Here is a 12554-nt window from a genome sequence, read left to right on the forward strand (position 1 = left end):
GGGACATATATCTTTTTTGACAACTACCAACCAAAAAAAAAAAGGTCCTCGGTACCTAATATTTGCAAACTCAAGTTATATTCAGAACAACCCTGACAGGCACTGGTTAGTGGTAGGACATCATTTAATGATAAACCACTGACAGCAACAGTTGTTTTTGAATTTTTCCTTTTACATAACCAGCATTATATCTTTAACTAACAGGTTTCATTCTTAAAAAAGAAATTCTAATTTCAGAAAGACTAGAATTAGAAGTGCAAGCTGAACATATTACATAGTATACGCCATTATGATGATATAAATGAATAAACATGATATTATCATTGTAAACTTTCTCAGATTCTAAATTCATTTGCAAAATTTGCGTTTTAATAAGCTTTTTTGTCAACTTGAAAACAATTTTTGACCAAGACAAATAATTTTATTTTTGATTCGCAGAATTTTTTTTGATTTAGAAATTCCATTGAATGAAAATATCACCACTCACTAAGATTACTTACTTTTTAAAATGACCTAGACTTTTAAAATGACCTGCGCAGCAATAGTTGTATTAATTATCTAAATATCGTTGGCGAAATATCAAAGGGTTTCTGGAACTTCACTCATACAGACTTGAATTTTTTCATTTAATTAGGGGCTGTTCATAAATTACGTCAACAAAATAGGGGGAGGGGGTCTGATTTTTTTTGAAAAGTGTTGATAAAGGAGAGGGGGAGGTCAAGGCAAGTTGGCGTCAGCAGTATTACTTTTTAAATAAATTTAGTTACTTAAAAGATAGAAAATTAGACAATGTTTGCAGTCCTGTGCTACACACTTGCTCAACCTACAGTATTTTAATAAATCTATTTATATTCCTTCTTTTTAAAAACAGCGTTGTGCTTTAAATAGATCCAGCACTTACAGAACTAAATAAGCACACACGATATGTTTACTCGTAACACTATTATTTTTGTTATTATTTGAAGTTATTGTTGGTTAGTCCGCTGTGCAAATAAAAAAGATTTATGCAAATAAATAGTCTACATTATATTGTTTAAATATTTATACCAGGTGTTGGTAACCTGCGGCTTTCAAGCCTTCTATGGTTCTTTCGATGTAAAGATGCCGCTCTTTAACTCCATGCGCGATTATTAATATAATATTGAAATAAAGATTAGGGGTGTTTAACAAAATAAAATTTTCAAAACGCGATTACACAAGAAGCCAAATTTGGGGCAAATATAAAAAAAAAATTTCAAAAATATTGACGTTTACCTTGTGCTCAAGCGGCAAAATACCCCGAAAAATGACCATATTGTTCCTAAATTATTTGGCTTCGAGCGTAAGGTAAATCTCAATACTTTGTAAAAATTTTTTTATAATGTGTCCAAATTCTTTATTTAGATTGTTGTGTATCCTGTTTTTTTCATAATTGTTTAAATTAAAAAAAAAGATTTTGCATAATTTATGCAAAAAAAAATTTTTTTTTTTTCCGTATTTGCGCCAAGTACTGTTTTTGCGCATTTGCGCTAAAATATTTTTTTTTGAAACAATAATTATGAAAAGACACAACAATCTAAAAAAAAACTTAGAACCATTATGATCACATTTAGAAAAAAAAAAAATTTTAATATTGAGATTTACCTTGCGCTCAAAGCAAATAATTTAGGAACAATTTGGGGCATTTTTCGGGGTATTTTGCCGCTTGAGCACATGATAAATGTCAATATTTTCGGAATTTTTTTTTTGTAATTGCATTTATTTACATTTGCCTAAAATTTGGCTTCTTGTGTATTCGCATTATGAAAATTTTATTTTTTTAAACACCCCTAATAAAGATGTTGGAAACTCTTTAAAAACAGAAAAGTCTTGTAAATTGTAACTTTTGGCTCCTCCGTCTTAAAAGGTTGCTGATTACAACCTTTTGATAGTGCAATTTGTTAAATGCATTTTTTGTTATTCTGGACTCTGTTAAAAAGAATTGGCTTTCACTGTAAAGTAGGATTAGGTCTAAAGTTAAAGTGAGGAAGATTGGCTCATGGATTGTGACCCTGCACTGTACATTATACAAATATTTTATAAATATAAATATCGCAATTGATTTATTTAGTTGGGAGAGGGGTTATCAAATAATGACGTATTTTTATAGGAATGACTTCTGGAAGTTTGACAAGTTGTTGACAAGAGGGAGTGGGGAGGTAAAAATTGCCAAAAAACTGACGTAATTAATGGACAACCCCATTATCAATACCGGATAAGTTTCTCAAAAATAATTTAAATAGTAGCTAGAAATGTAAATTAAGTTTTTTCAAAGATGCCATCAAAAAAATTTCTTACATGAGGTTTTAATGGTTTAAAAACACGTCTCGTTTTATTTATTTTTTAATACATTAGCTACACAATAAATAATCAAATTTTTAAACATTTTAAATTAATTTTATATCTTAATGATTTACGCAGTTCCATAGTGTAGTGGTTATCACGTTCGCCTAACACGCGAAAGGTCCCCGGATCAAGCCCGGGTGGAACTATTTCTTTTAATTTAAAACATTTTTTATAAAAAATTATATTTTTATTATAAAATAATTTTTATAATTTATATAATTTTTATTATAAATATATATAATTTATATAATTTTTATTATAAATTATTATAAAATAAAAATTATATTTAATTTATAACATTTTTATAAAAAATAAGCATAAACTATTAGGATTAAAGTTTTATTCATTAAGATATTTTCGTTTGCCTCCCTGCAGCAACAAAGAACTGAACAGGCATCATTTTTTAATTCATCCAGAATTAAACTTTACAGAATTTAAAATACTATATTTAATAATCAATCTGTATCCCGTTAAATGAAAAATGAGCATAAAACCAAAATTTGATGTTTGAGTAAGGGTTAGCGGGGCAAGTTTTTGATTACAGTGTACAAATTGCAGTAATTTTAGTCTTTGTCTTGAGTCTTAACGAGACCGTTATTATTCCACTTTCTATTAACTCTGCCTCAGGTCCTGATAATGTATGCCACATGTGGTATAATAACTATTCCACCCTTTCAACTCAAGCCAACATGCAATATAAATGACAATTTTATAGTTAAACACTGCAATCTTCTTAAAGATGATGCCTATCTTGTCACTCCTGATGAAGTCCAATCTATCATAAATCGTATGTCCTGTGGAAAAGCAGCTGGCCATTTTGGACTTCAGTTGGAGCATTATCTCTATGCTAGCCCAAATTACTTTAATATTTTGTCTTTATGTTTTTCCTCCATGTTTTGCCATGGCTTCACACTCTGTTATTTCTCCTGTGGTTAAAGATAAGAATGGTGACATTTCCAATTCTGCTAATTATCGTCCAATTGCTTTGGTGACAATTTTCTCCAAGATTTTGGAACATATTTTTGTCTCACGCATTAATGAAAGTTTCACTTGGACTCCAAACCAATTCGGATTTAAGAAAAACCATAGCACTTTTATGCCAGTTCTTATTTTAAAAGATATTTTAAATTTTTACCGATCACATGACTCAAATATTCATGTGGCATTTATTGACATTAGTAAAGCCTTTGATAGAGTTCGCTTTGATACATTATTTACGAAACTTATCTAAAATTATCTATGGTGTAACTTTACGCTTACTCATTGTGTGGTATGTTGGTCAAACAGCTCAGGTCCTTTGGGGTGAAATACTAACCAAAACATTTAATATCAGTAATGGAGTGCGACAAGGAGGTGTACTGTCTCCTCTTCTATTTAATATATATATATTAACGATCTTAGTGTTTTACTCAATAAAACTACCGTAGGCTGTTGCTTGTATCCTTCTCTTGTTAACCATCTTCTTTATGCTGATGATATTGTCCTGTGTGCACGCTCATCCAAAGGTCTCCAGATCTTACTTGATTTATGCTCCAGTTATGCTGTGAAACATAATATAGTTTAAAACAATATTAAGTCTCAAATAATGTTTTTTGAAATTTAGAAACCCCTTATAAATAGCCCTAGTTTCACATTATCTGGCATGGTTCACACATACACTAGTCATTATAAATATCTGGTTCACTTGATCTCAAACGATATGCAGGATGACAAAAATATTTTAAAACACGTGCGCTCTATCTATACTAAAGCTAACCTCATCCGTAGAAAGTTCAGCTCTACACAAATACAAACAAAGGTCATGTAATTTAATGCCTTTTGCAGCCCAATCTATGGATGTCAGCTATGGTATCTTTAGAGAAAAGACTCATTCCATCGCCTATGTGTTGCATGTAATAATGCACTTCGCTTGATATTAGACAAGCCACCATGGAACAGTGCAAGTGAGCTATTTGTGAAACATGGTGCCCATTCACTTAATGTTGTTATTCGCCAGCAACAATACTCTTTACTGTTACTGCTGCAGAATAGAGAGAACCTCGTCATAAAAGCTTTTGTTAACTCAGACAGGTTCTTGCAGTCTCCACTGATGTTTAAATGGAGAGCTGAGTTATATTTATATAACTCAGCTCTCCATTTAATAACACTTTAATTTCTTATCTTTATTCTATTTATTTATTTTTTTCTTAAGTTTTGTTTACATTCAAGTGCGTTAGTCTTTGTTTTATTCTAATCCACTTTATTTTACCCATTGTATATTTATTATATTGGGCCTTGAGCCTGTCAATAAATTTTGATTGATTAATTGATTCAAAACTAAGAATATAATAATAATAAAAAATATAGTACTTGGAAAATTAATGACATAAAAAATCTGTAACAGTACTTTTTTAAAAATATTTTATTTAATGGTAATGCAAAAAAGCTTTTACAACAAAAAAAAACACTAATTTTAAAAACTAAATTTCCGTTTTGAAAATTGAGGAGTGCTAAAAGAAAAATTTTTTTTTTTTTAAAAAGTTAACTTTTTGGTGGTAGGCATATTTTTTTGTGATCAACGCTTACTATTCAAAATTAGCACACTTTTATGGTAATATGCTATAATTGATTTTGTTAATAAATCAAAAAAACACAAAATACTTTCAAAAATATATTGAGGTTTTAAAAAGACCTTTATTTTTGAATCAAAATATCTCTTAAAATATAAATATCAAAAAAATATTTTTGGTACTATTGTTAAGCTGTGGTTCTACTTTTTGCTATAAACAAATAAAAAAGTTATTATATTTTAGGTAATCGGGAGTGGTTTAATGTTGATACCAAAACTAAGAAAAAAAACTCCTGAATTTAAGCCCTAAATTTAAATAAAAATTTCAAATTCTATTGGGAGGATGCATCCTATCTCGAGTTGGAGAATAATTTAAGTTTATTAATCTATTCACGGAGGATTTATTTAGATTTAAATAAAAGGTTTTGCGTTATTTTTGCTTGTGGTATTAGTTTTGCTGCATTTTATATTCAACTAACTCCAATACGAGGCGCGTTGAAACATCATGTTCGCAGATGATACTAATTTATTTGTCTCTAAGAGTGATATTAACGAACTTTTTGCTACGGCAAATAAAGAACTTGAAAATTTATCCCACTGGTTCAAATCTAATAAACTAACACTAAACACCGAAAAAACCAAATGGACACTTTTTCATTCGCTTAAGAAAAAAAATTCCTTACCCTCAAACTTGCCTCAAATCTTTATTGACAATATTGAAATTAAAAGAGATCCCGTCACCAAATTTCTAGGTGTTTATCTCGATGAGAACATTACTTGGAATCAACACATTAATTATATATGCTCTAAAATCTCTAAAAACATTGGAGTTTTATACAAAGCTCGAAACTATCTTAATAAGATAAATTTAAGACAACTCTATTTCTCATTTATTCATTGTTACTTAAACTATGCAAATATTGCCTGGGGAAGTACTGAAAAAAGTAAACTACAACGTCTTTATCGCTGTCAGAAACGGGCAGTTCGCATAATTAACTTTGCTGATCGTTTTTCTCATTGTAAACCTTACTTTATTGAAATGAGAATTTTAAATATATATGAACTCAACGTCTTGAAAATTTTATGTTTTGTTTATATGTGGAAAAACAATCTCCTCCAGTCTTTAAAGATCTCTTCAATTTAAAACCAACCAACAAATACGAACTTAGAAACATAAATTTTTTAGAAAAACCTTTTTGTCACACAAATTTTAATCAATTCTGTCTTGCCTATCGTGTGCCACACCTGAGGAATAAACTTGTTTTGCCAAATTTTGATTTTGATCTAACTAATTCTCTTCATCTTTTTAAAAACAAAGCAAAAAATTTTATTCTTTCTCAAGATAACATTTTACAATATTACTAATCACTTGAAAAAAATTTAATTTCTTGTTATTTTAACTTCACTTGTGAACTTTTTTTTTCTTATTTCTTTCTCACGTTTTATATTTTATATTGTTTACAATATTTTGCTAGTTTATATTATTTACAGTTCAACTCGTGTAAAATATTAATATATATGTATTCTTCATAATACCTTGCACTTTACAATTATTGTAAATAAAAAAATATTAAAAAAGATGTAAAAAACTATATATTTTATTATATTTTATAAGGTCCCGATGACAAGATCCTTGTGATCTTCATTCGGAAACCTAGTTTATATTGTAGTCTGCTATATTTATAAATTTGTAAAAGTATTTTAACAGTTTATTTTATTGTATAACGACTGACTTTGTAAACTGAAATAATAAAAAAAAAAAAAAAAGAAGGAACAGTCAGAAACGAGTTTTTTCAATGTAACTTTGAAGTCCCTAGATTACTTAGCTCTGATAATTAAATTATTTTAGGTCAGTCGATTATATTATTTTTTACAAACTCTTTCTTTTTAATGATGAAAATGTGTGAAGTGAATCAAATAGCTCTAGTTTTCCCTCCTTCCTTTCCAGTCTTTTTTTAAAAATGTTATAAAACTGTTATAAAAATAGTTATTTTACATTTCGATTTGCTTATACTAAAATTTGCATGTGTTTAGATAGAAAAATAACTAATTAAGATGCTAAAAAGATCCAATCAATAAAATACAAGACGTGGTTAAGAGTCTAAAAGAAATCTTTTAGAGATCTTAAAACACCAATTGTTTTTTTTCTAGTCATTAAGATGCTCCAAGTAGACTAATCAGTCTTAATTAATCTGATTAGTTTGAAATTAGTTTGGCCAGAGCCGTAGCTAGGCTCCCCCATGTAAAGAGCTTTTTTTTTTTGAGTAATACTCAATGGAAAATGTTTTAGATTTTAAGGCCCTAATTTGTGGAGAAGGGGGGGGGGGGATTCGACGGTTTCGACACAGTAACCATGGCACTGAACTTGACATTCCAGATTTCTTCTTATACTTACCAAAATATGTCAACAATATAGTTAAGCTATTGATATCTCCAAGCAGCGATCCATTTATCTTAAAACAGGGTATTGCAGGGTACTGCCTTCGTATTGTATATAGTTATAATTTTTATAATAATCATTAAAAACTGACTTTTTTTTTAAAGAGCTAAAAAGATTGAATAATAAACTCGATAAAAAAAACTTAAATTTAAAAGTCGATATAATGTGGGCTAATTTTTTTTCCTAATGTTGCCAGCTAATTTTTTACCTAATACATGCAAGATTCGTTAACATAATTTTTATTTTATATATATAAGAAAATAATTTATTCTTTATCTTTTAGTTTATGACAGTTAAACAAATTTTAAGTAACATAATCTTAATGCGTGCTTTTTTTTTTGTTTGTTTTTGAAAAAGCATTGTTTTGTGAAAAAATAATCTTTCTCTTGCTATCTTTATAGATATTATTTTGATTAAAAAGAGAATTAACTTATTTTAAATTATTATTATTTTTATATGAATAAAACAAAAATTTTATGATGCAAAAATACACAGCATATAAATGCAGTTATTGCAAATTATTAGGATATTAGTTGTTTTATTTATTATAGAAAACATTTCAAAATGTTTAATATTATATTTGTACTATAATAACGTTTGTGATGGCAAATCCGTCTGTGTGTTTGTGTGTGTGTGTGTGTGTGTGTGTGTGTGTGTGTGTGTGTGTGTGTGTGTGTGTGTGTGTGTGTGTGTGTGTTATAGTACAATTACAATATTAAACATTTTGAAACGTTTTCTTTTATAAATAAAACAACTAATATCCTAACATTATGCAATAATTGCGTTTTTATGCTGTGTATTCTTGCATCATAAAACTTTTGTTTTAGTTTATTTATATAAAAATAATAATAATGTAAAAATAAGTTAATGCTCTTTTTAATCAAAGTGTGTGTGTGCGTGTGTGTGCGCGCGTGCGTAAACGAATGGTTAGAGTTCTTGCTTCAGAACTGGTGGTCCATGGTTCTTTGCCGGTCATAAATGCATCATCGATAAGGTGCGTGAATTTCCTGGTTAAATTCTATTCGACGGTGCTTTGTGATAAACCGTTAGGACTTCTAGGAGCACCTAAATAATTAATAAAAACTATATAGCTCTATAGCCTAATATATAGATAAAGCAAACGAAATTTTTTGTTAAGTAAACATTTCAGCTGTGGATAATGGAAAGGCGGTGCCGGGACAATTAAATTAGATATGTTATTGAACAGTGGTTCAACGCCACCTCTAGGCAAGTTTTATAACATATAGAAGGAGGCGTGAATTCCTTTCAAATGCTCTTCCTCGGTGCTCTGTGATAAGAACGTAAGGGCTTCTTGGGGCACCTAAAATAAAATAAAAATGTAAAAAAAGTTATATTTTAAAGCTATACTAAAAGTTATTGTACTCAAACCAAATCCAAAATAGTATAATACAATAACTTTAAAGCTACTGTTTACTATTTTGGATTTGGTTAGAAATAATTTGAAAGCTATTTTTTTAGTTTTCCTGTCTTTATGTATTTTCTCGGTATAATCGTAAGGTAATAGTAACATAATAGGTAAGGGTTGTATAGGTAAGGTAATCGTAACATAATGGGTAAGAGTTGCTAACTAAATATTTTGAGGTAATAACCGCACTATAAACGTTAGATAAAATAATCAATGATTTTAAATTCCATGTTACACTAAAGTACTTTTTTATGTCCTGAGGTTAAAAATACACTTATTCATACGGCTAAATAATTTATAATGAAATTTTTTTCTCAACTCATTTAAAAGATTTTTGAAAAATGCAATGCAAGCTCGTGTATTTCAAACATTGAGATATAGATGGGTTAAAAATTAATCTTATATTTTAAAGCTAATCTTTATTACGTATCAACTTAAGCCCCTTTGGTCTCGTAAACTTTTATTTGACTATTTATTAAATGTAATAGATCTTATTTGTAAAAAAATAAAGAATCTCTTGCGTTCCGTAATGTTAATGTCGCTTTAAATATTTAAATATACATGCGATTTACACATTTTTCAGGTCAGTTATTTTCTAGAGAGATTTTGAATATTGCCAGGCTAAATGCTAATTTTAACGTTAAAATGATTTTGGATGAAATATTTTAAAAAATCAAAAAACTCGCAGGTTTACAAATTACTTTTAAGCACGATCATTGTGGTATCTTAATTTTTAATACTTTACAGATAAGTTTAAAATGGTTGAAGGAAAAAAAAAGAAGAAATCAGTTAAGGTTTCAACTGAAAGTCCAGTAATTGGTAATTTTATTTAGAATATTAAACTTACTATATATTGTTTATTTGTTAATTTATGAATGCTTAATGTTGTGAAATAATCTTTTTAAAAATAATTTTAAACTATTTACATTATAATTTATAATTTAGTTACGAAACTGCAGTTCTGTTATTCTACTGAACTTGGGCAATTGTAACTTAAGTAAATCTAGTTTGATAATAACTTGCCTAGTTTTTACCCAATTACATGGATATCGTTAAAAAAATTTCAATAACATTTAAAAATATTGTTGTGCAATTTTTCTTGTTAATTATTTTAATGGAATAAATGTGTTACGCTGTGGTTTGAACTCAATGCAAATCTAATGCAAATACCACTTTTTTATTAATTTCTTTTTGTACTCAGTCACTAAAATAATTATTTAAAACGCCATTGTAGATTGGTGCAAAGGTTTGCTAGTTGTTTAACAATTGAAGGCAGTTGCTTATTCCAAGTTTCAAGATTTCTTGAAAACTACTCTTTTTTGCATGACATAAATCAAATAGAGCATGCATTTTGAGAGCTATTTCATGACTCAGGAATGCCTTTAAGATTTGCAGCTGACAACAGATAACAAGAATGTTTCAGTTTTGTTGCTAAACATTAAAATTTAAGCAATTTTTGGTTTGCAGATTGTAATTTTTCTTATTTATCTTATGAGTGTCATTAAATTTATTTTGTTTTGCTTGAAAAAGCATTAAATAACTTTGTTAACTTTATTAACAACTAATTATTGTTTTCAACTTTATCCTGAGGCTGTTTTTTCGTCTTGTTTTTTTTTTCTTTTACATGTTTGCACCCTAGGTTTTATTATCAAAATGTGCATAAATGCAACAGGATAAAAGATGTCAAAATAATATTTTCATAAATATTAATATTTTGTTAATCCTGATGCTTCAACAATGCTTTTAAAAACAACTATACATGTAAATAAATAAAAATTATAAAAACGAAATCACTTGTCACTAATTTTGAATAGGCAAGATCTTTTGTAAGAACTTACAAAAATTACTTTTTATAGTTTATATAAAAAATATATTTTTTTTTGAAATAAAAAAATGAACTATTCTATAACATTTAACAAATTTTTATAATACACTGGTTGACTACTTTCCTCAATATTAGTAAATACAATGACCAACTAAAAAAGCTGCCGTTTAGATTTATAAATTTTTTATTTTTATTTTTTATAAATTTTAAATGTGGTTAAGGTTACTGGTTTTTTAGAAGAAAAAAAAAGCAGTATCATAATAAAATAACACAGACACTGAAAAGATTACCATTAAAGGTTAACAATCATTTCCTACCTTACTGTGCTAAAGTTGGATTTTCTTTAAGTTTCCTACACACTTTTTTTAAAACTGATTTACTCCCAACAAGGCTGCAAGCAACGACTATGAAATTGGGAGTTACTAAAAAACAAAGAATATAAGTTATAGAGCAAAGAAACACGAAAGAAAGAAAAACACAAATAAAAGTTTTTAGAGCTTGCAGAGACAGATGCAGTAAAAGAATGAGACTTTGCTGAATGAAAAGTCAAGCGAGAATGAGTTTTGGTTGATGGAACTATATTGGATGATAACTACTTTGGATAGCGTCAATCGGAGTATTTGTAGGAAAGAACTTTGGAAATAGTGAAGGCCCATCTAACTTTAAAAAACATTTTTAGACCTTGTCTAGAAGAGGAAGAGCATCTATAGAAGAACTAGCCCAAATATAGCAACAGTATACCATACAGGGGATTTGTAGAGGTAGGGAATGGAATCAGGAGTAAGAAAATAGCTCTTTTTATCAAGCACAATAAAAAAAAGCAACCTTAGCTAGCTTAGCAATCGATTGTATTTATAGTTTCCATGAGAGGTCAGTAAAAAACACTAATCCAAGAAGATGTAAGGAAGAAGACTCAGTGAGAGAGTTGCCATTCATCAGTATAGAAATGTCCGCTGTATTGTGAGATTTTGCATTAAATAATTGAGTTTTGTTTGGATTAAAGTTCTCAAGCCAAAGCAAGCCCAATTTGTTACAGAAGATAGATTTGGTTTAAGATTGACTGGCTGTTCTAAGCGATTAAAAAAAGAAGGCTTTTTGTCAATACAGGAGTATAAATTTGAGTCATCAGAAAATAGAGCCACTTAGATGTAATTTTTTCAGGAAGCTCATCAACATAGATAAGAAACAAAACAAGACCAAGGATAGAACTTTAAGGAACCCCAGAAGTTACTGGAAATGAAGATGAGTGTTGGCCAAAAAAACTTTCTTCCTTGAGGCTCTAAGTTGAGTAAAGGTTAGAGATGGTGTCTCGATAAAAATACAGTAGCTGGATGCAGTTAACCATCTTGGGCAGATGTTAACTGCATCCAGCTACTGTCTTGTAAAATGCCTCTTAGGCAAAAACTTTTAGGGGTAAGCAGAATGATTTTGTTGACCAGCCTCTAACCCCTTGTTAAAAGATTTTGTTGTGTAACAGAAAATATGTAACTCAACTAAATGTAACTTTACCTCAAAAAACATATTTACATCGTTAAAGTTTATTGTAAATCTTTATCTTTCTAAAATATCTTTAAATTAAACAACATTATTATAAATAAAAATTATAAATAAAATTTAAATATGTTATTTAAAAAAAAAAAAAAAATTATATCCTTATTTTAAAAAACTTATACTTATTAAAACTTTTTTCTTTCTTTAAAACATTTGTCTCATGATTGAATTTCTTAACAGTCAAAAAATAAATAAAAACTATGAACAATTTTTTTAAACATTTTGGCTTTAACAAAATCTTTGCATTCTACTTATAAACTAGTTAATCGTTACTAATCAACATACATTCTATGATCAAAAAATTAATGATAAAGAATAAACTTTTTTTTAAAAGCAATTTCAAACTTAAAAAAAATTATCTTTTTATAAATTTGTTATAAAATTTACGAAAAAGTTCTCT

General features: G+C 28.4%; 1 protein-coding gene and 1 non-coding gene across 2 annotated transcripts in view; both read left to right on the plus strand.

The window, feature by feature from the left end:
- The first annotated feature begins 2437 nt into the window (after positions 1–2437).
- trnav-aac (transfer RNA valine (anticodon AAC)) lies at positions 2438–2510 on the plus strand. The gene has a single exon. It is a non-coding gene; the product is annotated as a tRNA-Val (tRNA).
- Positions 2511–9261: 6751 nt separating this feature from the next.
- Positions 9262–12554, plus strand: part of LOC105846599 (ubiquitin carboxyl-terminal hydrolase 16) — a 54508-nt gene continuing 51215 nt past the window's right edge. Inside the window, exons 1-2 of the mRNA XM_065793358.1 lie at positions 9262–9361; positions 9526–9597. Coding sequence (XP_065649430.1) covers positions 9340–9361; positions 9526–9597 — 94 coding nt within the window. The 5' untranslated portion in view covers positions 9262–9339. The remainder of the gene's footprint in view (positions 9362–9525; positions 9598–12554) is intronic.

Source organism: Hydra vulgaris, chromosome 03 (genome assembly GCF_038396675.1).
Source record: "Hydra vulgaris chromosome 03, alternate assembly HydraT2T_AEP".
In the NCBI taxonomy this organism is placed as follows: domain Eukaryota; kingdom Metazoa; phylum Cnidaria; class Hydrozoa; order Anthoathecata; family Hydridae; genus Hydra; species Hydra vulgaris.